This window comes from Zingiber officinale, chromosome 4B (genome assembly GCF_018446385.1).
Source record: "Zingiber officinale cultivar Zhangliang chromosome 4B, Zo_v1.1, whole genome shotgun sequence".
Taxonomy (NCBI): Eukaryota; Viridiplantae; Streptophyta; class Magnoliopsida; order Zingiberales; family Zingiberaceae; genus Zingiber; species Zingiber officinale.
The window spans coordinates 135603908-135628993 of NC_055993.1; the positions used below are offsets into that span (position 1 = coordinate 135603908).

Here is a 25086-nt window from a genome sequence, read left to right on the forward strand (position 1 = left end):
ATTTTTTTTTTAGTATATGCTAATTATATATATATATATATATATTAAATTTTGGATTTTAATTTTTCTTCTCTAACTCATAGGCCAATCCGAGCCTACCACATGCCAATCCACTTGGACGCGGCCTAATTCGTTTAGATCTACTAGATGGTTGGTTGATAACATTATAATACAACCTACTTAAATTGTTGATAGAATAGATCAATCCGATAGATTAACTTAAATTGACGATTTTAATTATTAAAAAAATATATAAAAAAATGCTTATTCTCCCAATAACAAAATCCCTTTGACCTTTCCCAATAAAATCTATTAGGATGTCTGCTCCTGAACTGTCCCCTAATAATTTATGATGGGGATATATATAGATATATATATCCAAAAAGAAACTCTCACACTGAACAATTAAATTCACTAGCTAATTAAATAAATTTAAACAACTCAATAACATCTAAATAAACTAAACTCAAATTTATAAAAAATAAAATTTAAGTAAAACTTAAATAATTATTTTAATGATTTATTTCATTTTAATTTGATTTAAGATTTTATTATTAAATAAATTTAAAGATTAATACAAAAGTTGACTGCATATTACCTCTGACAATTAAATGTAATGTATGCTCCTAAAGATTCATGTATATAGAAGAAAAAAGACCTAAAAAAATATACAATCGTCATATCAACGGTCTCTCTAAAGTTGATCCCACGGATATGAAAGGAGATAAATACAGATATACAGCTGAAAGCGCATAGTCAGGACGTTAACCTTAGACAATGACATCCTGAAAATCGAATCCTAAACCTCTCGATCACGAAACTATACACCCCCAACTGAGAAAAATAACCTAAAAATATGCACTACATATGGTTGATTGATTAGTCAACCAAAGCAAAGAAATGTGACAAACATAAAGGCAAACAGTTGGTTGCCAACCAAAACAGACTTTGGAAACGTCATTAGAGTATGCACTTAACCCCCCTTATTATACACAACACAAGCACTTAAGCATCATTAATTTATGATGGCCTTTGTTTATTTTACAGCAGAAGCATGCACCACTCTCGGCAGCAATCATGGCGCCCTGCACCGGGGAAGACTCCCCACCGTCCAATGTATGCACTTTCTCTAGAAAAAAAAAGCAAAAAAATAATAATTATAATAATAATAATAAAGATAGAGGTGTTGTTCGTGACCGTAGAAATCGATTCGTGGGAAATTAAGGAATAATAAAAAAGAGAGATCAACAAGAGATTAAAAAAATGAGGCAGGGAGGAATATGAAATATGTATGAGTTGAGAGAATGAGAGAAGTTGTTTGGATGTTAGAAATAAATATTTATAGGAATATTTATTATAGTTAATTTAGTAATTAATTTTAAATTAAAGTTGATTAAAATATTTTAAACAAAACTATTTTTATTTGAAATAAGGAGTATTTTAGTCTCCTGAAAGCCAAGCCTATGAAATTCAAGCTAACCTAGCCTAGCCTAGCCTAAATCGAATAGAAGTGATGCAATCCATTTGACATCCCTAGGCAAATTAAAGAAGACGACTAGTAAACCATCCTTCCCCTGACTGAGTACTACTGAAGTGGAGAAGCCACTCAATTGTTAGAAAGCAAAACTAGTGTGCCACATCCATTCTATAATGGCAGCCATTATAGGTTGTCTCACTTGTCCCATCACCTGCCGATTCCCTTAACTACTATCTGAAAAAGAAATGTAGTGGCGATATTAGGAAACATCAATTATTGTGCATCAACTATGCAAATAAGAATCAACAATCTATGCGATTTGAAAAGAATAAGCTACTGTTGTTGGAGGATTCTATTGAATGAAAGTCTGTCTGTCTCTCTCATCCTTTATTTGGTTGTCTCTTGAGCAACAAACATCCAAAAAAATATCTTAATATTCTTTCAGAATCTTAACCCGAGACTAAAGTTCGGTATGATCTCTAAGAGTTTGAAATCTTAAATTTTATACCAGCAGTGAATGTTGGTCTACCACACTACTTGTTTACCAAATTCTTTACTTTCATTCACGTCTACCATTCGGAGTTCCTTCATAATAGAGACAAGCCCATGGCTTCTCACACTGACTGATACCCAAATCATGAAGTAAACCAATAAGATAACTTTTGTCTAGGCTTTGCAGAACTACATTGAGCATAATGGACATTCATTCTTCTCATCCATCAGTCGTACTCCAATGCTTTCGAGAGCCAAATTACTGTGTAGCTAATGCAATTAATATACAGATATTGCCAGGAGAAGTAGAGATCCAAAGAGACAAACCTAAAGGCATCCCACATTTCTGACCAACCTGGATTGCGCACGACAACAATCAAATAAGGATGCAAGTGAAACAACATGTTGGCCTCTGTGGTGTATGTAGTCACGGCAAAACCGATCGAGGATAAGTCATTGCTACCAGCCATGAAATCTGAGACGCTCCTGGCTCTACAGTATAGTGCACGAACAGGTGGTCTTCTTCGACAACTCGTCAACCTTCTTTTCTGGTGTTGTTTGTGAACGGGTAATTAGTGAAAAGTGCGCATTTGAAGGGGGAAAAATGCAGTAGCATATATCATTCACAAAATAATAATATAAAAAAAACCTACAGTACTTAGTACTGACATGGCAGTTTGACAAAGAGAATGCATAATAGCAAAAAACAGGCCCCCACGGGCGGGATCAACTGGTTATGACATGGATTCTTGCAGCATGAGTCGAGAGGTCGAGGGTCTGCGGCAGCAAATGCGATAACATCAATATCTGTCCGTGCTAAACACCTGAGACCACCATGTCATAGCTGGGCCCGTATTCACCGTGATTTACTCCCTCTCATACTTGTGGGGCCGGGTTGAGGGGGCCGCTGGGTTGGCGGTTCCAACCTTTTGCAGCATAATAGCAAAAAACAGACCAGACCACTTGGACCAAAAAAGGAACCAGATGTTTCTTTCTCTGAAAAAATAAAAACTGGATACTTCTTCAATTTGGGTAAGTTCATGTTGGTGTGGCCGATAGACTTAGCTGAGATAATGTTAGGTCCACATGCAGTTCGACCAATTAAGAGACCTGTCTGATCATTGAACTAGTGACCCAGAGCTTGGTTGGTTTGGTTTCTGGATTGGTTTTTATAACTTTGGAGGAATGTATAAAAATGCATATGCACTATGTATCCTTCAACTAAAAAGAATTCCTAACTATGGAGGAATGTATAAAAATGTATTATGCACTATGATTCCATCAACTAAAAAAAATTTCCTAACTATGGAGGAATGTATAAAAATGTACTATGCAATATGATTCCATCTACTAAAATTGTTGCAATAAGCACATGTATGCCCTTTTTTGATGTTCTTATAACAACTCTTTTGGAAAATTTTCTGCTTGCTATACAAGTCTACACTCAATGATCGCCATATAAGAATATGTATTCTCAGTTTAAATTGTATTTCTTTTTAGTTTTCCTAACAATTTTTAAAACTATTTTGTCTCCATGCTTTACGTGATAACTTTGAAATCAATCCAGCAAATTAGCCATTTCCAGTGAAACCCATTCTACTTGAAGGCAAGATTCTATGGATCTTTATCTTACAAAACAAATTACCCTTAAAATCTTCAGCTAGTGTTGACCTGAGTCATTTTTTTTATCCTGGGGAAAAACTAAAATCACATTCTTAGTTTCCTCAATCAACAGTTGAAGATCGTCCCTTTAGTTAAATATCAAATCAAATAAAATTTCATTCCTGACCTCTTGAAGAGGCCATCAACTTTTATATGACAATGTATTTGTTTAGGTGTTGATTTTGACCGTTAAACACTTTGTGCTAGCTTAGTTTTTCAACTTGAAATGGAAAAAAAGGGGGAAAGAACTCCATTTAATATTCAGCCACAATGAAACATCCTCTTGATGACAACAAAAGAAGAGCAGCATTTGAAGTTTCTCTTATGTTGATTACCACTAAAATAAAAGCAACTTATCAAAAAGATGATAAACAATAATAGGCTTACTTGTTTTAACTTTACTTGACGATGGTTGGACAACAACATGCATGGTGATAAACCCACCAGAAATTTCATCAAAAGGTGATCTGCACTGAGCAACTGTTTTGTTGTTCTCCAACATCTTGCCGCCACATATCAGCTTCACATCAGTTGCAACCCTTGGTATGATCTTCTTATCTAAATGAGTTGGAGGAATAAATTACTTATGAGCAGAAAAACATGGGGCTCCAATATGACAGCAAACAACTATTTCAACTAGTCAATATGAAATGATAAAAATATGAAGAACAAGCTCTCATTTGCATCTGTGACAAGATATTTAATCTTGCAAAAATAAAATCAACATTGAAAGGAAAATAAGACATTTTGAGTACTGAAACCTTTCGGAACGTAATCATTGGAGCATGATGAAAATTCCACAAGCTTTTTGACTACTATGATTCGACTAGAACATTCATATAATGCAAGCCAAACTTTCCATAAACATGGAGGGAATAGAGAAAAAGCACATGAAAAAGGTTCAATGAGTTTGACATTGTAATAAGATAAATGAGATATCAAACCAAATGAGATATATTTTGGAAATGTAGAATGATTACATTTAAAACCAAATGAGATATATTTTGGAATAAGATAACAAATGTAATAAAAATATAGGACTGGTGGTTCTACATTTTTTGATCTAGTATCTTCGGCTCCAACAATGTCAACCTGCTTCCTATTCTTCCTTTGCTCGTTGTCCCTTTGCCTCTTTGATGAAGTGCCCAAAACCACAAAGGAATCTCAAACAGCTCTCGTCTCCAGGGTGCCACAATTTCTGTAGGCAAATCATCAGATCTTCCAATCCATGGTTTCCATATACATGTGAAGTCAATCAAACTAAAGGCATAGCTGAGTCATTGCTATGTTGTTGTATCCTCGGCAAAGAAACCATGGCCATAGACTATGCCAACGCCAATAATAGGAAAGATCTTGTTGATCCTGCCATGACTGCTAGCTACACGTTTTTCTTTCATTCTTTCCTCTCCTCGATTATTGAATTGTTGTTGGCTGTTATCTGCAGCGATTCATATGTCATGCTGAGATTTGTCATCCCCACCCAAAGCCATTTGCACCATGCTCATATGATGGAGAATGCCAATGCTGACATCACAGCTAACACCAACCCTTCCCATCCCCGCATTCGATGTGTAACCATGCCTTGCGAGTGGCTTCAGCCTTACTCCTTGGTTTTGGGGATACCAATGTCTTTTGCCTCAACATCAACCTGGCATGTGACAACTTGCAGAATCCAGGGCGAGGGAGTGTGATTCATATAGCAGTTCAGTGGGAGGTGAAGCAATGGAAGAGTTGCATGGACAAAAAAAAAGGAATAGAGGTGGGAAGAGACACAAAGTGACATGGGCTGAAGCAAATGCTATTGGACTGCTGTGAACGTAACGTTTAAGTTTCTCAAGAGGCATGCATTTATGGTCTTGTTTTATGATATGTGTAGATACTTAAAATAACTATTAGGAAAAGATAAAATGTAATGAGAATACAAAATTAAGCTTCTTCCCAGTAGTTATCTGGAGTTCATCTTTCAGGAATTCACTTGTGTTGGAAATTCTATTCGTCTACTAGATATTGGGGAGCTATTGTCTAAATCACCATCACGAAATTGAGAATTCTAATTCATATCAAGCAATATGGTATTACACACTATATACAACGCAAATTGCAATATCCTAAAACTAAAAAGAGATGCACCAACACGTGATACTCTGCAATACTCAGTTCAAACTAATAACAACTGAAATTAAGTTTGCAGTGTAGCAAAATCAGCATCCAACCTGCAATTTTTTTCTGTAACATTCAGACGACGAATACTCATCAATACAAAAGAAGAAGAGCAAAAGATCCACCCTTGTCCTCAGCCAAAAGATCAAGGAAACAACATACCGCGCGGCCACTCGGAGATTATCCTTTCCTTGAGCATCGCAACAGTCGAAGAAGCAGCGTAGCGGATCGGACCGATGTCCGAGCCATCATAAAGCCGGAACTTGAGCTCGACCAGATCCTCCTCCGGCATTTGTCGTCTCCGATCCGCCCCCCAATCACCCTAAAAAACAAACAAACAAGCAATTCCCTAATCCATCCCCCAAAGTCGATTTCCGAAGCACAAGGGAGCCAAATCGCGCACCTTTCACGGCAGGATCGAGCAGGAACCCAGCGATCGAGGAGCGAAAGCAATCGAATCCAAAAGGAAAAGGATCGGAGCTCAAATAAGCATCGTAGGGCGGCCGGAGGAAGAAGCGAAAGCAAAGTTGCCAAAACCAAAGCGAACTCCAATTAATTCTCGAATTTAAATCGAAATCCGAAAAAATTATTAAAGAGCTACAATTACACGGTTATTAAATTTTTTAAAAAATGGCCAGAAATAGAAAAACTTTGGGGAATCGTGGCGAGTAGCCCAGCGACGTGTGCGCCTCGCAACCTCCCTGTCCGCAGGCCGGTGCGCCATGTGGATATAAATTGTGGAGCGACCGCATGGGAAGATTCCTGCGGTCCTGGTGCTGCACGCCGACGCATCAAGCGCTGTCGGTTATCGGGCGGACCCGGACACGTCAGCCACTGTTGACCGTTGTTATGGTTGCTTGACACATATGAAAGAATGGGCAGAGCATCCGTGTTTTGCGTGGGGCTAAATATTTTATATAATTTATAATAAATTATAAATCATCTATTCATTTTTATCAATAAATTGGCAGAGGATCCATTGTTAGGGTTATAATAGTGGAGATATCAATTTAAATTAGGGTTCATTTGATTATTTTTTCGATAATTTACCAAAGAGCACACTTGAAAATCTGAATTTATCAAAAGGCATACACTACTTTGTTATTTACCAAAGAGCGTACTTTTTTAAAAGCATTGTCTAATTTACCCTCATGATAATTTAACTTTTTATATTGTTTTTCTTTTCTTCATTATATTTCTCTCACTTCTCTCTCTCGAAAATAAAAAAATCTAACATTTAAAAATAAGAAATTAAATAAATAATGGACACAATATTGACCTAGAGTAGTTTGAAGATGTATGACTGCCTTAGGACGAGATACTTGACCCATTATTTTTTGACAGAGCTTGGTGAATAATTTTATATATACAAGTTCTTCTATAACTAATTGTTAGTTTTAGTTGAACTTTTAATTTGGGCACTACATATTTAGGTGCTCTTCAATTCCGCCATCTCAAAATTCTGAGTTTTTGTTATTGTCTCAGCTTAAGTTGGAAGAGTTCACTGATCTTTGTAATGCTATTGCATTAAAGTTCCAAATAGAAGCTGTAATGAGTCAATCTTTACCTCCTGTCTTTGAGTTCTGTTACCATTCAGAGGGTTTTGACCGAAACCCACTAATCGATCTAGAAAGCTCCGATCGCACCCATTTCAATTTCTATGAATTTCTAAAATTACGAGTGTTATTTTCAACATTCTTAGTGGTAGACCAGAGGTTTTGAAAAATCCTAAATCTCTCTTTATTTCTTTTTATTTTTTTATTTTTTTTATTTTTTGTTGTTACTAGGCCTGATATATCTCATATCAGGCCCACATTGGGCCTGATATGGGGAGATATCAGGCCCAACGTGGACATGATATCTCTTCATATCAAGCCTCAAAACAAAAAGGAAAAGATTTTCAAAACCTCTGGTCTACCACTAGGAGTGCCAAAAATAATAATTGACACCATATTTTCACTCCTTGTAATTTTAGAAATTCATAGAAACTGAAATGGGTGCAATCGGAGCTTTCTAGATCGATAAGTGGGTTTCGGTCAAAACCCACTGATGGACCTAGAGAGCTCCGATTGCACTCATTTCAGTTTCTATGGATTTCTAAAATTGCAAGAAGTTTAAATATGATGTCCATTATTTATTTTGGCTTTTTTATATATGTTAAAAAGTAAAAATCAAAGAATCAGCAAAAAAACCCACGTTAAAACCCACGTTGGGTCTGATATGGAATCATATCAGGCCCAATGTGGGCTTTTATGTCGATTATTTGATTTTTGCTTTTTAACATATATAAAATGTCAAAATAAATAATGGACACCATATTTGAACTCCTTGCAATTTTAGAAATCCATAGAAACTGAAATGGATGCAATCGGAGCTCTCTAGATCCATCAATGAGTTTTGACCGAAACCCACTGATCGACCTAGAAAGCTCCGATTGTACCCATTTCAGTTTCTATGAATTTCTAAAATTACAAGGAGTTAAAATATGGTGTCCATTATTATTTTTGGCACTGCTAGTGGTGGACTAGAGGTTTTGAAAACCTTAAATCTCTCTTTATTTTTTTTTATTTTTTTATTTTTTGTTGTTACTAGGCCTGATATCTCCCATATCAGGCCCACATTGGGCCTAATATGGGGAGATATCAGGCCCACATTGGGCCTGATATGAAGAGATATCAGGCCCAACGTGGGCATGATATCTCTTCATATCAGGCCTAATAAAAAAAAAGGAAAAAAAGAGAGAGATTTAGGGTTTTTCAAAACCTCCGTCCACCACTAGGAGTGAAAAAAATAATGGACACCATATTTTCACCCTTGTAATTTTATAAATTATAGAATCGAATGGTGCATCGAGCTTTCAGATCGATCGATGACCCAGAGCCCGATCGCATCCATTTCGCCATGATTTCAAAATCAAGGAGTTCAAATATGGTGTCCATTATTTATTTTGGCTTTTATATATGTTAAAAAGCAAAAATCAAAGAATCGATAAAAACCAACATCGGGCTTGATATACATCAAATCAGCCCAACGCCCCGAGCATGGAATGATATCATGCGCCCGATATGATTCTATATCGCCAAACGCGCTTTATGCCGATTCTTTGATTTTGCTTGTTAATATCTATAAAAGCCAAAATAAATAATGGACATCATATTTGAACTCCTGCACTTTTAGAACCATAAATCGAATGGTAACGGAGCTCTGTCCATGGGTTTCGACCAAACCCACTTATCGACCTGAGAAGTCCGATTACATCCATTTCAATTTCTATGAATTTCTAAAATTACAAGGAGTGAAAATATGGTGTACATTATTATTTTTGGCACTCCTAATGGTGGACAAGAGGTTTTGAAAATCCTAAATCTCTCTTTATTTTTTTTTTATTTTTTGTTGTTACTACTAGGCTTGATATGGGGAGATATCATGCCCACATTGGGCTTGATATGAAGAGATATCAGGCCCAACGTGGGCATGATATCTCTTCATATCAGGCTAAAAAAAAAGAGAGATTTAGGGTTTTCAAAGCCTCTGGTCCACCACTAGAGAGAAAAATAATGGACACCATATTTTCACCGTAATTTTAGAATTATAGAACTGAAATGAGTGCATCGAGCTTTAGATCGATCGGTGGGTTTCCAAAACCCACCACGGACCCAGAGCTCGATCGCACCCATTTCAGCTTCATGATTTAAAATCGCGGAGTTCAAATATGTCCATTATTTATTTTGCTTTTATAGATGTTAACAGTAAAATCAATCGCAAAACCCACATTGGGCTTGATATGGACTCAAATCAGGCCCAACGTGGGCCTGATATGATTCCATATCAGGCCCAACGTGGGTTTTTATGCCGATTCTTTGATTTTACTTGTTAACATCTATAAAAAGCCAAAATAAATAATGTACACCATATTTGAACTCCTTGCAATTTTAGAAATCCATAGAAACTGAAATGAGTGCAATCGGAGCTCTCTAGGTCCATCAGTGGGTTTTGATCGAAACCCACTGATCGACCTAGAAAGCTCCGATTGCACCCATTTCAGTTCTTGTGGATTTCTAAAATTACAAAGAGTCCAAATATGGTGTCCATTATTTATTTTGGATTTTTCAAATGTATTAAAATGTGATTAAAGATTGACTAATATTATTCCTATATTCTGTCGAGAGAGGAGAGAGAAGTGAGAGAAATATAATGAAGAAAAGAAAAATAATAGAAAAAGTCAAATTATCATGAGGATAAAATAGGAAATGCTTTTAAAAAAGTACGTTCTTTGGTAAATATTAAAGTAGTGTACGTCTTTTGATAAATTCAGATTTTCAAGTGCACCTTTTAGTAAATTATCGTTATTTTTTTATTAAATAATTTAAATAAATTAAATTAAAATCTGACAGCCTCAGGTAGGAGGGGTAGTTTAGGAAATTGATGTGTTCGTGGCCGCGTGACCAGGTCATAGCCACGTCGACGAGAGACAGGTCATCGTCGCATCGTATCTCGCATTTCCATCTCCACCGAACATCATTCTCTATTTACGATCATCCCTTTTCGACGGCCGTGATCTCTCGGCCATATTTATCCCATTCTTTTCCTTCTCTCTCCCGCTCCTTCCCCTTCTCCTCATCGTGGTCGGAGATCGCAGAAGAAATCGCGCCTGGAGCGGCCGGAGAGAGTCCTCCTCCACCGTCTTCCTTCCTCTGCGATCCCTGTCCTTTCCGATTCATCCCTCGCATTTCCTCGTCCGATTCGAAGCGCGGAAGAGTGAGGCATGATTCCAAGGACGCCGCCTCCTCAGTGATCCCTAATTTCTCCGAAGCCTTGGACCATGTCTTCACCGTCGTCCGCATCAGTGCCTTTTTCACCAGCGCCGAAGAGATTTTTTAAGACGCCGGAAGGCCGCTACGACCAAATCCATGAGAAGACATACCCAGCCTCCGCCCTACACTGCACCCATAGCAAGTCGGTGTCCCAGGTTGCTTTCTTTAAAAATTTAGGGTTTATTCTTTTCTTTCCTTCTCATTTGTTGACTTTTCTCCACAAAGGTTTGATCTTGGCGCATTTATTGGCAGTTGACAATTGCGTGCCTTAAGGAGAAACCAATGGCGGAACAAAGCCAGGCGGCTCCGTTAGCATCAAATTCAGGATCGAGGTCTGTGGCTTCCAGATTTTTAGGGGTCGCCAATGGGGGTCGGTCGCTAAGCCTTGTCGTCGGAAATGGTATCGGTAGAGTAGCATTGGCCAACTGCCGGACCGCTGGGTTTGATGAGGAAGCTGTGGAATCGAGTACCTCGACTGAATTGCCAAATTATGGTGGAGGCGGGACGTTCTTAATTTACAATGTTGCAGACACTTTGTTTGTCAGTGACCTCAATTTGAAAGAGAAGGTGTTGAACTGTTTGATGCATTCATTTTTTTGTTGTTATTTTTTGTGTGTTTCTTATTATTCTTTGTCTCAGGATCCCATCAAGGCTATCCAATTCAGCAATTCAAGCCCTGTTTGCCATGCATTTGATGCCGAGGCAGATGATGGGTATGATTTGCTCCTCGGGCTGCATTGTGGAGATGGTTGGTTCAGTCAATTATAATGGTTTGAGCTTTTTAGCTAATTTTTACACTAATATTTGCATGCATGATGTTGTAGTCTACTTGGTATCGCTGAGGCAACAATTACAGGATACAGGAAGGAAGATGGTGGCAGCTCAACATTATTTCTATTATAATATGGATGGAGCAACTAATAACAGGCATGCCTTGCATTTGATCCACAATGTGACATTTGGGCAAGCATTATTCATTATTGACTCATTGATCATGTTCTCATCTTGATAGTAATTATGGCAAAAAATTTGGCAATTGTCCCTGTATGTTTCCTTCTTTTACTATTACAATCACTGTAATTCTCAATGTTGGTCTCAATGTTTTATATTTATTTTCCTTTTGTTTTCTTATCATTAGTTTTGCTGATTAAATTTATCACTGATCTCATTGACACCTTTATTAAAAAAGGCAATTTTCATAAACATTATGGCATTTTGAGAAAAAACATGTTTCTATCAGAGTTTCAGTCTCTTCAAGACCGTGCTAGCAAGTGGTACAGTCCTCTTTTGAATCATGGTTCTAATGAAGATGCAATATAAGAAAAGATCAAAGAGTTTGGTGAATTGGGAAGGGTACTTTTAGATATAATAACCAGTGAGAGGAATCAACAGCTACCAGCAAATTATGTGGCCTCTGTAAGACGAATCTAGATGTAACTCAAACAGCTATGTAAATGTGTGGGGTGATCCAATGATGGAGTTTATATGGGCTGACAAGCTCAGTTTATGTTTTTGATGGGACTTGCTAGTTGATTTTCTTTTGTTCTAAGACAGAAGTTTATTTCCAAGTGACTTAAGTATATAAACAGGTATATTCTTAGTATACAAAACTTACGTTTAAAACTTGTCTGAAGCTTTATGATTAAGTTAGCTGGTTTGCATTCTTATACATCTAGCTTAGGCCCTTAGGAATACACATCACTTTGTTGAAGATATGCATTTCAAGTAATGGTGAACTGTGGCAAATATACTGAGAAGATAAGGAGGCGTTTGGTTTGCCCCATTTTCATTTTCATTTTCTGAAAAACGCGCATTTTTCGTTTTTCAGAAAATGACTTTTCCGCGTTTTTCGTTTTCTTAGAAAACACTCTCACATTTTCTTAAAAATGAACGTGGAAAACGCAAATCAAACGCGTTTTCCATTTTCTCAGAAAATGAAAACAGAAAACAGCGTGGAAAACGCAAACCAAACGCCCCCTAAGTTTCTTCTTTTGTATTCACATCTATTTTGCATCTTAGTTCTTCATGCCATGTTGCTGGAAAACCAAGGAATTATTTGTTATACATATATTGTTTTCTGTTATGCTCTGATTATTGTTCCGCATTTATGTTTTCTTCTAATGCCTACACCATTGTTTATGCAGCCGGTGCATTTGCGTGGCATGGGTACCTGGACGTATAGGTACTTTTGTTGTTGGTCATGCAGACGGTAATATATATGTATACGAAAAGGTGGATGATTATCTATAGAAACATTAGCATCGTATTCATCAAATTATGTTTGAAACAATCATAAACCTGTTTCTTCATTTCCTTCAGAACAAGGAAGGAACTTCTGATAGCTCATTTCCTGTAATCAAGGATCAAACTCAGTTTTCTATTTCTCACACACGCTCAAGTAAGGTAATGAAACTTCATAGGGTTTTTCACATTTAGCTTGGTCATGCAACTATGTTGTTGAGATTGAAAAATCTGTCTTAACACAAGTTTTCCGTTCTGTATTGCTTGACATCAACATCATAACTCAAGTAGTATTGGTTTGAAAAAAATCCTGAATTTTGACATCTATAGTTCATTCAAATTCAGCTTGTAAATGCTAGCATTTGCGATTTGTGGGTTACAACATGAAGTTCACTACTTACAAAAATAGAACATGCTGAATGTTATGAGTTTGTATAAGCTTGAATGGGATAACCGAACGTGTCAATCAGACATGGTCTGATTTACACATTGGAATGAAACAGTTGAGAATAATCAACATTATATTTCATAGAGAACTGAAGAACTGCATCTGTATGTATACATGTATATGTTATGCTTGTGTCTGTGCAATCCAACATAATACCAAATTAAATCTGAAATTTGCAAAGATGGAGAATTTTTTTTGAAGGATTGAAATAAATGAAATATAGAAATAGTAGAGATGTAATTTCATTCTGATAAATAAAGACAATATACCGGATGAGAAATTGTCATGGTTGTGATACTTACTGGAGAGAAGAAAGATTATACTTGAAGAGAGATGGTAACTAATCTATCTTTAAAGTTGCAAATATTGGAGAGAACTGATGTGACTTGTGGGCAGAAATGAAATTTTGTGGAGGATTCATGAGATGGAGATTAGTGAACTTTTGCACAAGGATGAAATGACAATAGAAGAGGAGGTATCGGGTGGAGGGGAGGTTGTAACTAATAAAGAGGGAGATGTGGAATTGTAGTGGAAACTTCAACCCAAAGATTCAATCTAGGTTGCTGCCAAGTTGAGAATAATAAAGCACTATATTCAACAGAGAATTATAGACTTGCATCAATATATAGGACATCAATTCAATAAAGTTAAACTAATTTGGTGAGGCTACTAACTATCAACTATATAGACATTCTAGTGCAGTTCTCAATTGCTACAAGTCAGATGTTAAATGCATCTTTTGTTCACTAGCATAGAAAAAATAATATCTAAAAACTCGAGGACCATGAATTTTGTGTCTACCAAGTTGCCAGCATATTTGTTCACTGCTCAAATGTCATAGCACATCAAATTTTAATTAGGTGATAAATGAACTGTTTCTTCAAAACAATTAATCTACTCAAAGGGATATCTTTTTTGCCCACTCTTTGTTTGCTCAATTACACTGACTAACGTGCTTGCTTGTAGAGCAATCCAGTTGCTAGATGGCATGTTTGTCATGGTCCAGTAAACAGCATATCATTCTCAGCTGATGGAGCTTGTATGGCCACTGTCGGTAGAGATGGTAATTGTTTGACATATGAATAACAAACCCTGTTTCCTTATCTCTTGTACCGGTTTTTTATAAAGTATCCTATACGATGAAAGAGCAGAATCCTTGTAGGTTGTTTAAGAGTATTTGATTTTGCCAAAGAGCTTCTATTATTCGGAGGGAAAAGTTATTATGGTGCCTTGCTATGTTCTGCCTGGAGGTACCTTTTGTCTTTCTTTGATTAATGTTGCATCCAAAACTTGATTTGGCAACTCCAGCAATTCCTTTGCACAAAAAAAAACTCATCTTTGATTTTGGTTCTTAAATTCTTGTGGCTGTATCAGTCTTCATACCACAAGTCTTGCATTGTTTTGTAGTGCTGGAGCACTTTAACTGGCATGAAATAACATGAATCTGTTTAATTATATTTTCTTTGCAATTGTGTCCCTCTTATTTGGCTGTCCGACTATTGTGCTTGATTTAGAATCATGGCATGCATCATTTAAAGTTCCATTAGCTCCAGTAACATCATTTATTCCATGTGCTGGATCGTGCAAACAAGGAAGCATGATTCTACTGCATTGCATATTATCTTATTAATTATGTTACAAAAATTATCTGATACACATATTCCACTACTTAAATATGGACTCAGTATTTTACTGCTTGACTTTAAGAAATTGATCTATGAAATAATACACTGTTTTAGTTCTGATGGAAAATACATATTGACCGGAGGTGAAGATGATCTCGTGCAAATTTGGAGTACAGAGGAGCAAAAGATAGTAGCCTGGGGAGAAGGGCATAATTCATGGGTAACGTTTTGCTCCCAAGTTGCCCACATTTTTTTCTAATTGTTGAAAACCTTGTATATTGGCAGATAAGTGGAGTTGCTTTTGATTCATATTTGCAAGCGCCAAATTCAGAAGAGGCAGAACAAAACGTAGTCTATCGTTTTGGCTCTGTAGGCCAGGTAATCATTCTGAAATTTAAAGTTGGAAACAAATTTTTTGTAATTGCTTCTTAGTTTTAAGGTGTATCTACTTGAGTAGAGGAAGAGGGGGAAATAAAGGAACAGAGGTGATGAAGGGAGGAGAGGAAGGTAGAGAAGACAGTTTCCTTTGTTTGTCTACTTGAAAAAAAAGGAAATGAGAGAAAATAACAAAACGTGTAGAGAATCGGTCTTTTCATCACTCTTCGAATCTTAATCCCCTCTTTTTTCCACTTTTTGATAGAACCAAAAGTAAGGAAAGAAGTTCCAAGTTGCTCCCTTTCGCAGGCTTACTTTTTTTTCTTCTGCCTAAGTAGACAAGGGAATTTGGCTCCTTTCCATCTTCTTTGGCTCCCTTTCCCTCAAGTAACCACACCTTAGTGTTTCTTTGATGTATTATTGGCACGCTCATGAAAATAATTTTTAAAAGTGAAAGCTCTTGCATCGGTATCCAATGTCATATTAAGAAATTCTGCAAGCCAATAGAAGCACTGTTACATTGGAAAAATGCTAGATATAACAAATCTTATAGAAATTGAAGATAAATGGTCTCAGTGGGCAAAATTCTTTTGATGCAGGTGTCAAAATACCATCTGTTTCGGGATGCATACAACAACCCGATAGAGTTCCGGTACTTTGACAGTTTCACCTAGATGATACTCACCATCAAAAATGAAACCAGCCATTAACTTTCTAATTCTATTGTGTTTTTTTTTTTTTGACAATTCATTAGATATTAATTATTGAGGGGGAGTTTTAATGCAATGGTAAAGTTATTGTCGTGTGGCCTCGTGGAAATAGTCTTTTGCAATGTAGGATCAGACTGTGTATAATAGGGATTTACCGTCTCCGAAGAGATTGTGACACCATTATCATCGAACCCCATCCGTATGGGATGGTATGGGATGACATAAAAACCACGGACTTTTAGGAGATTGGTGAGAGCTAGGAAAATGAAGTTAGTCAAAGCTCAACTTGAATATAGCCCCCCATTGAAGTACTTACAGGGTTTTGCATACTGTGTATCGGACATCCTCATGTTCATTCTTGTATGGGTGCATTGCAATAAATCCTCTATCCCCGTATTATACCATGTCCGTCACATGCTCGCTCGGATGTTGCGATTTACCTCCCTCGTGATGACCTTAGGTCGGATACGACGGGGGCGCTGGGGGCGAGCGTTTCGCCTTTTGCCACAATTGTATGGGTGCATTGCAGACCTATGGTCTGAATTCCCACGGGTTGCGGAATGAAATATGGAGACTTGCTCCAATCCCACAATAAGAGGATTTCTCGATGACTTGAACTTAATCTCTTTGATCTTGAATATTCGACCTTTGCAATCTTATTCTTAATTCTACAAATTCTGTTTTTCTTCTGAATCATCAATATTTTTGGTTTGGTGATTTCAACTAAGATAAGCAATACTGCCAGTTCGTTCAATAAGTTGCATGGTGATAGTTGTAAAACTAAGATAGTTCAATGCTGTGGGAATTTGTTCACTTAGTCTTCCTCCCTGGGTTGATGCATCACTCTATCTCAACTACCACAATATTTCATTATTCTGTTTCTCATTCAACATCCATGACAAGCTTGCAGGACAGTCAGCTGCTTCTGTGGGATCTGGCGATCGATGAACTTGTCGTGCCACTTTATGGTCCACCTGGTGGTTCACCAACCACCAAGAGTGATCTCTCAGCAAATGGGGATAGCATTAGCACCACTGGTGCTATCCTGCCTTCTCCAAGCATGAGTGATGTGCCTAAAATCTCTCCTATTGCAACTCAGCAAGTACACTTGGATCCACTCTCTGGCTTGATATTCACTAAAGCATCATTGCTAACAGTATCCCGCGAAGGCCATATCAAGTTCTGGAGAAGACCTGGCCATTCTGATCCCTTGAAGTGTTTATCTGCGAAGAATCCAAGCTTCTGTTCCAGCATTGCAAGGGTTGAGTTGCAAAAAGAGTGCCTGTGATGAAGATCATATACAAATATTCATTTCCAATCTGTAACATGAAAAGTAGCAGCATATTCAACTACCTTTACTGGTATGCGTTACTTGAAAATTTAGATATGCTGTCTATCAATTTATTCTTCTTGGCTCATCATTCATCAAGCACTGGATCAGCAGAATATTTCCAGCATAAGCCACCAGTCAAATTCAACTTGATTACAAATCAGATTATATTACATTAGGTATGAAATCATTATAAGTTAACCATAACTAATAGATTCAGTTGAAATAAAATATGATTTGACCAATCAACTCAGGCGATTCGTTCTAATGGAACCCATTACAATTGCAATAGATCTCTGCGAGTCTGGTGTCCAAATTTCCAGCGAGCTCTCGTCTTCAGGATAATCAACTACATTCACAAGCCTAAAGAGCTTTCATCAATTTGGATGGAAGCCATTGGCATAAGCATCGAATGGCACAGAGAACGATTACTTTCACAACAGCAAAATGCCTGAGGCAGAAAAGGAGATATCGTTACTTGTTAAGCACATTAAGTCTTTAACAATGACTTTGGGCCATGAGTAAAACATGTATATTGAAAAGCAACCAATATTCAGTTGCAACAGAGGTCATCCAGGAATCCTTAGTCACAGGAAGGAAGAATTCTAAGAGACACATGGCAAAGGGAAAAACAAGACAATAATGCTTTTGAAAACTAAAAGTCTCATTTTGGATCGAGACATGCAAACAAGTTAGACTGTAAACAATTGCTGTTTTTTGAATCATTTATGCAAGCGAAAACCCAGGCAAACTTTATTTCTCTATGCAGGTTTAAATGTTATTATTCATTTTCGGGAAAATAAAATGGAAAATAGAGCAATAAAGAGATGCAGATAACATAGATGAACGCAAAAAAGGGTATCACCTAGTTTACATGACCCTACCTGATAAGAACTGTAGATGTTGAATGTATTCATCTGGTAGTGGTCGATGATCTATTCTTCTTTCTCTTTTTCAACTTCACTGCATCTTTCAAACTTTTTGAAGTATTAGATTTCTGCATAGCATCTGAAACACTAACAGTTCCCGAACTAGAAGTGGTTGTATGGTCAAGACTACATTCGACTGCCCTGTGATCATCGCTTACTACTTGTTCTTCCTTAACTACCGTTAGGGTACCTGCAAGATTAAAAGGTATTTTTCCACATGCAAGGATGAAAATATGAATGCGATGCAGCATGAAAAAATTTTACTATGCGGAACTGAAGCATATCTCACCAAAGATAAAACAATATATTATTAAACGAGAAGATAATCTAATATATGAGAAATACGACAAAGTCATTAAAGAAATGTTGCCTTATCTCTAAAAATTATAACTCCCAATTTATTTTTAAAAACAATAGCAAGTTTTTAATAACTCTTAAAAATTTAAAAACATGTAGATTTAAATTTTATGAAGAAGAGCTTTGGCACAATGATAAAATTTTTGGATATGATAGCTAAAAATTTTTTGCATCAGCTATCCTATCCATTCCCTAAATTTAGATGTGAAGAATAGTGATTCTCTAAATTTAGGGAATGAAACCACTACCCTAAAAATAAAATAATATTTCTTTTTAATCTCTCTCCTTCCACTCAATCTTTTCAATCTCTCTCCTTCCACTCATTCCATAAATATAATAATAAAAAAATAGAATAAAGAGAAGAAAATAATAAAAAATTAAGGATGATCGAAAATTTATGATAGTTGATGTAGTGTGTAGTAAAAAGTGATTGTCTAAATTTAATAAAGTAAGTCATTTACCCTAAATTTTAGATATAGTAATAAGGAAATTGATGTGGATGCTCTTATGGTCATGGGTTTGAGTTGCGAAAAGAATATCTTACAATGCAGGGTAAAACCACGTACAATAGACTCAATATAGTTCAACCCTTCCTCGAGACTCCACATGGACAAGAGCTTCATGCACAGGGTAAGACTGCATACAATAGACTCAATATAGTTCAATCCTTCCTTGAGACCCCATATTGACAAGAGCTTCGTGCACCAGCTTAATCTTTTGTAAAATTTAAACTTTTAGGATTCTAAAAGAATTTTCTAAAATGATCCCCAATTTTTGAACAACTTCACACAAAGCTCAACCAACTCAATTCACGAAAGAAAAAAAATACTATTAAACTGAGAAATTTTCTAATAGATAGGATCCTAACCTCCTTTTATAAACTCGAAATAGAACTAAGTCAACTAAAAATATCTTCCTTTATCTCTAAAAATTATAACCAACTTCTGAAAATAAAAAAAAACTTAAGATTTTAATGAAAATTTCTAAATTGATCTCTAATTAATTTCAGAACTGTCAGAATATTGAAAGAAGCTAGAAATAAACTGCAGGATGATACGCTGGTGTACAAAATTAAGCATGAACAATAAAAGAGAAAACCAGGTAGGTTAGAGTTGAACAATAAAAGAGAAAACCAGGTAGGTTAGAGTTTGATGCCTTCAGTCCTCACTGAAATAAATTCATGACCATTAGATTATTCATAAGGAGCTCTTCCATGGAAGCAACAAGAACATTGACATACTAAAATCCAGAATGGGTGAAAAAAAAAAGTTGGATTTCATCAAAACTTGATTATTTTAACTTCGTGTTGTTGCAAGTTCTAAAATATATTTCTGAATCACCCTCTGTTTACCCCACATCTGAGAATAAAAGCGCAAAGCATATCACTGCTCATTTCCAGCTAATATGAAAATGCAAAGTTCAATTACTTAAAAGCAAAGTGATTATCCAAGAGAAAAAAATGGCATGTTCAGCAGATCACAACCAGCATACACGATAAAAGGAAAAAAGGAGCAAACAGAGAAGTTCATAAGATCTAAACAGGTCTAATCATACCAAGTACTTGAGATGTTCCAACCCTCAATGGATATGGATCCCTGCAAACAGGATCATCAATTAGATTTATGACCAGTTTCATTCCTACATACGCAAATTCATTGGAGCTATTTAGCGATATTACCATTTTGATGGGCCACCAACAAAAGCATCAGCATGTGTGCCACTACTGTTGCCATCTGCATTTGTAGATGTTCTAGTATCAACTTTTGGTTCATCATCTTGACTAGAGCCTATATATGGTTGACATGCCATTTTTGCTTGATGTCTTGGCAAATCCTTGACTTGCTTGTCCTCCAGTGTAATATCCGCAACACTAACTTGGTGTGCCATTTTAGATGGATGGCGCTTAACCTTCCGTAATGCTCTTTCGGTGTTGTATACTTCTACCTAAAAAGGTTGTGAAACATCCATCTGTTATCATTACAAGAGATTACACAAACCATAATACAGAAAATTAATCATAGAGAATGAATTCAAAATTTGTCATATTGCACCAACTAGTGTACTCTAGATTTTTAAAGAAAAAAATCATGAAAATTAATAAAATGTGAATCATGATAGTTCTCGTCACCAATTTTGTTTGAATGTTACTGCCGGATTAACAGTTCTAAGTGTGGAATTTACCATGAAAATAAAAGTACTTGCAGGAAACTGATTTCCGAAAAGACTGATTAATCAAAAAGACAGCTTAAACGTGAGAATTATGACTTCCTTTCAAAGAGAAAACCATTTTCCTGAACCGAGGTAGTTTGATAGCTTTAAGACACAAATGGCATCACCATGATGTTAAAACAATATATATTAAAACTAGATAACAAAATACGATACAACAAATCAAAAGTTAAAAGCATATGGTTTATAAATAACAAAATACTAGATATAGATAAGAAAAAATATCAACTGAGAAGGATAAATTTATAATATATTGTTGTAGTATGGAAGAACCATTACATCTTATTATAGCACTCAACCATAGCATAAAACTAACTACCAATATCTAATCTTTGTCATATAGACTTGTAAAGACTAACAACTAGACTGCAGCAATGATATCAACACCTCATTATTTTTATTAAGAAAGCAAGGTAGATATGTATTATCTATGACAACAATTCAATGTAGAGATGTATTTTTCAGACTAAGGATGACGCTACCATGAACTTCAAGAAAATTAAAATGTAGCAAGTACAAGATATACAAAAGAATAAACAAATCAACTCACTGCATTCTTAAGTTTACTAGTGATATCAGCAGCTTTCACAGAGGCGATTCTTATACACTGCATGACTACACTTGGCATGACACCTTCTCCTCCTGCTTTTTGAATTGCACAAACATCACCGTTTGAATTTATTGTAGCAGTCATCTTTCCTCCCATAACAGACTCTTCTTTATGTGTTGGATCAATAACCTGAAAGATAAATATACATCAAATGGGATTAAACAGAACACGAAAATTCACGAATCTAGATAGTAACTATAGAAAAGTGAAAATACTTTTGATGTTTTCACAATACCATGATATCTCCCTTGTTATAAAATGCAAAAGTCACTGAAATTGGAAGATGATGAATAACCAAAGGAAGGGGTTCCACAACCTGTAGAAATATAAGCAGTATTTAGTCTTCTTGCTAACAGAAGCACGTCATTCCAAAAATTAGCTATTCCAATAACATGACCATAGGTAAAACATGCGGCCAACCCTGAATCAACATACCTTGCCTTAAACTCACAGAGAAAGAGAAGCTAAATCAATTTACTAAGCCAACAAGTGGCAAATACAACATAGAACATATAGCATAAAGAATAATAGATAAATCTGAAATTACTTGACCTTGGGATCATGAATAATAATATCTTGGCCATTATCTCCTCCTACTGTACATTCAGGCCTTTGAAATGTCAAAAGGGCAGCCAAGGCAGCAACATTAGCAGCATCTACTAGATTCCTAAAACATAGGAAAGACCCAGTTAGCACTTTGACTAGCAGATATCACTAATATTGAAGGTGCAACAAGAACATTTGTTACCCTCCATTATCAATAATGTGTAGATCCACTTGGATAGACCACACTAATTTTCCTGCAACAACACATAGGGACTCCATATCCACCGCCCTGCTTTCCCTGGATAGTATTACAATTCATCAGAAAATCCTATAGCAATAAAAAGTTGTGGCACATACTATCATGCCTATGCTCAAAGAACACTGACTGTGAAACATTGACTATTTTGGGTGCGGAAAAAAGGGTTAACTAGATAGAGGGTTCACCGAAGACCACGATCTATAACACGACCAAGTTCAATAGCAGATTCTCCAGGGCGCCCTGCTTCGAAGGAAGGATCAGCCATTGGTGAAAAATCAGTGAATATAGCAAGAATTCCTTCATTTGGTCTATCTCGATACGGTTGCACTAGTTCAGAAGTCACATAAGCCATCACATGAGTCTCACCTAGTTGCACTTCTGAACAACCATCTTCTCTGTTGGTGAAACAAACAAAGAAACTCATGCTTTACTCGATGACACTTAAATCATCTTGGAAAGGAAACAACAATAAAGAAATCAGTCAAAAATATAGCATAAGACAGGTATATTGCAAAATATAGTCCAAATACAAGATAAATACAAAACACAGTATGTATACAATGATAGAAGATATGAAGGAATTGGTACGATATTACACAAAGTATCACATTGACATTATCCTTGATCCTGATGTTGTTCGTCCTTAAGATTATGCTCTCTCTTTTAATGTAATTTCTGTTTCAGGACTTTGCACAAGAAAACCTTCATGCTTTACTCAATGCACATTGCTTTTAGAGAAAATAAAAAATTAAGAAACGAGTTAATTAATAATGTCACTTAGGAGAGGTATATCTACAAACATAGTCCACATAAAAGATAAACAATCATTAATGATCCAAAAAGGCAGTGGTATGATTGTCAAGAATAAAAGTAAAACATTATCTTTGATATAGACTTTGTTTGTTCTTACGCTTCTGTTCTCTCACTTTCAGCGTACCTTTTTTGCTTCAGGAATTTACACAAGCACGAATCTACCTTTAACAATTACTACTACTAGCCATGAAACTAATCCACTAGCATTCAAGATAGAAGATTAGCAGAAGACATAAGATTTCTATCAAAACAATCCAATACAATGAAACTGACAAGTCAAACAAGTCGTAACAATTTAGCGGCAACTCAAGATCCCCTTTATCGTAATGCATTACAACCCACAACGAGAAATAAACTCTTCCAGTTAAGATAGCGCATTATCACTGCGTAGGCAGTGAGGCAAGAGACGAAAACGGACCTCCCAAACTTAATGTTCAACCGGCGGTAGTCAAAAGGGCGCCGGCCGTCGACACGGAGATCGGAAGCGAGTGCGGTCTCTATGAACTTCCGTTCATTGACCGACATCCGCCAAGCCATCGATTTATGCTCCATGATTGGCATAATTTAGGGTTTAGCGGCGTTGGTGGAGAGATAGATGGACAAGGTTTAGCGCGGAGAATTAGGGTTCGAAGAGGATGCGTGGATGCAGCGGCGGGCGATTATATATATTTATGATAAATTATAAATTTTATCAAATTAATACATTGCGTATTATTTTTTATTTTTTAAAAAAATCAATTAACATTTCAGTTTTTTTTAATTGTAAAAAAAAAGTAACCTCTTAAATCAATTATGTAATATATTTTTACAAAAATTGTTTAAAATGTCTTAAATTAATTAATATATTAGTTGTAGCAAAAGGTGAATACGCTTGCCCCCAGCGCCCCCGTTAACTCGTCCCATGGGCAACACGGAGGAGGTAAATCACGGGCCGCTACTAGCTTTTGGAATAATAACTAGCACATAAGAGAGATATTTACCTTGACTTTGTCGAGATTCAAACTCCAGACCTCATTGTGTCAACACCTCATGCGTTAGCCACTAGACCCATCTGAGAGAACTATATATTAGTTGTTCGATGGGAGGGGAGTTTAAGAAGATTAATATTTTGAATTAAATAACTAGCATAGTCATATTTTTATTTTATACCACCCCCTACTTTTTCAATTACCAAATCAACCGAAATATCTTTCCATGCTATGCACATCCAACCAATAGTTTTTTTTTAATAGAGATATTCCGGATAGATGACTTATTAAGTCTCACGAAATTATTAGAATAACTTCAGATGTATAATTATCTGTTAGAGGATCTCAACTGTTGTATAGTAATTCTGGAGGTATATCCAATTGATAGTTACTCATATAAACAATATATCTTACATCGATCAATCGATCTATTAGCAGTTGACGCGCCAAGCCTCGATGTTTGTTCTCTAACCCTCCTCCCTAATCTAATAGATCATAGTGATCAAAGTAGCTCATTTCCTAATATTTAGAAGTTTCTAGTTGAAGTCTTGTGATTCCCATGGCATTTGACTCATGGGCATAAAACACGAATTTCTTCGTACCTCTATGATGAATTTAAGATTTGTGCTTCACAAAAATGAGCTAATGACTTTCATCCTGTTCGAAAATAATAAAAATAATTAGTTGAAGATATGACTTTATGGTTGATTGTTTGGAGACTCTCCTCTACCCTATAAAATCAAAGATATCAATGTTAGATCAAGGAAGGAGTCCCGACGTTAGTCCTCCGACACTCAAGTCAGTCACCGGAATAGTAGAAAAACAGTAAAAACTGTAGCAACAAGAGTGTAATCATAGAATAACGCATACATGCTCTGGTGCATAGACTCTCATTTATATAGTGGCTCTGTAGCGTACGTGCACGCTTCTCAAAGTACATACATATTTCCCAATCATTCATATGAAAAGACAGGTCATAAAAGTGTCTCTGACACCATCCCTAACAGGGCGTGCGAATTCTTGATATGACAGTAGAAGCTT

At 36.3% G+C, this 25086-nt stretch overlaps 3 protein-coding genes across 10 annotated transcripts; 1 reads left to right on the forward strand and 2 right to left on the reverse strand.

Annotated features, from left to right (window-relative positions):
* Positions 1-897: 897 nt before the first annotated feature.
* Positions 898-6476, reverse strand: LOC121976903 (membrane-anchored ubiquitin-fold protein 4-like). 4 transcript variants are annotated; one of them, XM_042529304.1, is made up of 4 exons: positions 6195-6469; positions 5954-6113; positions 4019-4189; positions 898-1129 (listed from the first exon to the last, which is right to left on the reverse strand). In XM_042529304.1, the coding sequence occupies exons 2-4, from the start codon at positions 6081-6083 to the stop codon at positions 987-989; spliced, it is 444 nt and encodes a 147-aa protein (XP_042385238.1). In that variant the 5' UTR covers positions 6084-6113; positions 6195-6469; the 3' UTR covers positions 898-986. The 4 variants fall into 4 exon arrangements, with proteins under 4 accessions (XP_042385238.1, XP_042385240.1, XP_042385239.1 ...); XM_042529306.1 differs by lacking the exon at positions 898-1129 and adding an exon at positions 1421-1711 and having other exon boundaries at positions 6195-6437; XM_042529305.1 differs by lacking the exon at positions 898-1129 and adding an exon at positions 2116-2517 and having other exon boundaries at positions 6195-6413.
* Positions 6477-10379: 3903 nt separating this feature from the next.
* On the forward strand, positions 10380-17433 carry LOC121976904 (probable catabolite repression protein creC). Of its 3 annotated transcripts, none has more exons than XM_042529310.1 (11): positions 10380-10760; positions 10858-11172; positions 11245-11353; positions 11430-11532; positions 12750-12837; positions 12925-13008; positions 14261-14357; positions 14457-14544; positions 15034-15139; positions 15205-15297; positions 15894-16652. In XM_042529310.1, the coding sequence occupies exons 1-11, from the start codon at positions 10614-10616 to the stop codon at positions 15966-15968; spliced, it is 1305 nt and encodes a 434-aa protein (XP_042385244.1). In that variant the 5' UTR covers positions 10380-10613; the 3' UTR covers positions 15969-16652. The 3 variants fall into 3 exon arrangements, with proteins under 3 accessions (XP_042385244.1, XP_042385242.1, XP_042385243.1); XM_042529308.1 differs by lacking the exon at positions 15894-16652 and adding an exon at positions 16915-17433 and having other exon boundaries at positions 10381-10760; XM_042529309.1 differs by lacking the exon at positions 15894-16652 and adding an exon at positions 16915-17433 and having other exon boundaries at positions 10605-10747; positions 10831-11172.
* Positions 16722-23719, reverse strand: LOC121976905 (exosome complex component RRP45A-like). 3 transcript variants are annotated; one of them, XR_006110708.1, is made up of 12 exons: positions 23496-23719; positions 22450-22659; positions 22208-22303; positions 22012-22126; positions 21695-21775; positions 21400-21588; positions 20299-20564; positions 20175-20215; positions 18219-18453; positions 17616-17785; positions 17358-17436; positions 16722-17286 (listed from the first exon to the last, which is right to left on the reverse strand). XR_006110708.1 is itself a non-coding variant. In XM_042529312.1 (11 exons), exons 1-10 carry the CDS (start codon positions 23636-23638, stop codon positions 18248-18250), a joined length of 1221 nt encoding a protein of 406 aa, XP_042385246.1. In that variant the 5' UTR covers positions 23639-23719; the 3' UTR covers positions 17442-17785; positions 18219-18247. The 3 variants fall into 3 exon arrangements, 2 of the variants coding, with proteins under 2 accessions (XP_042385246.1, XP_042385245.1); XM_042529312.1 differs by lacking the exons at positions 16722-17286; positions 17358-17436 and having other exon boundaries at positions 17442-17785; positions 22450-22504; positions 22631-22659; XM_042529311.1 differs by lacking the exons at positions 16722-17286; positions 17358-17436 and having other exon boundaries at positions 17442-17785.
* Between the last annotated feature and the right edge of the window lie 1367 nt (positions 23720-25086).

Bases quoted from the DNA above. Each gene is read 5' to 3' on its own strand.
- LOC121976903 (XM_042529303.1), bottom strand. From the start codon at position 6,083: ATGCCGGAGGAGGATCTGGTCGAGCTCAAGTTCCGGCTTTATGATGGC. The intron at 4,190-5,953 runs GTATGTTGTTTC...CAACTCATTTAG, and splicing joins AATCTCCGAGTGGCCGCGCG to ATAAGAAGATCATACCAAGG. The intron at 3,080-4,018 runs GTAAGCCTATTA...ATGATCAGACAG, and splicing joins GTCAAGTAAAGTTAAAACAA to GTCTCTTAATTGGTCGAACT.
- LOC121976904 (XM_042529308.1), top strand. From the start codon at position 10,614: ATGTCTTCACCGTCGTCCGCATCAGTGCCTTTTTCACCAGCGCCGAAG. The intron at 10,761-10,857 runs GTTGCTTTCTTT...ATTTATTGGCAG, and splicing joins ATAGCAAGTCGGTGTCCCAG to TTGACAATTGCGTGCCTTAA. The intron at 11,533-12,749 runs GCATGCCTTGCA...TTGTTTATGCAG, and splicing joins GATGGAGCAACTAATAACAG to CCGGTGCATTTGCGTGGCAT.
- LOC121976905 (XM_042529311.1), bottom strand. From the start codon at position 23,638: ATGCCAATCATGGAGCATAAATCGATGGCTTGGCGGATGTCGGTCAAT. The intron at 20,565-21,399 runs GTGAGTTGATTT...CAACCTTTTTAG, and splicing joins CTAGTAAACTTAAGAATGCA to GTAGAAGTATACAACACCGA. The intron at 18,454-20,174 runs GTATGATTAGAC...TTAATCTTGCAG, and splicing joins TGGAACATCTCAAGTACTTG to GTACCCTAACGGTAGTTAAG.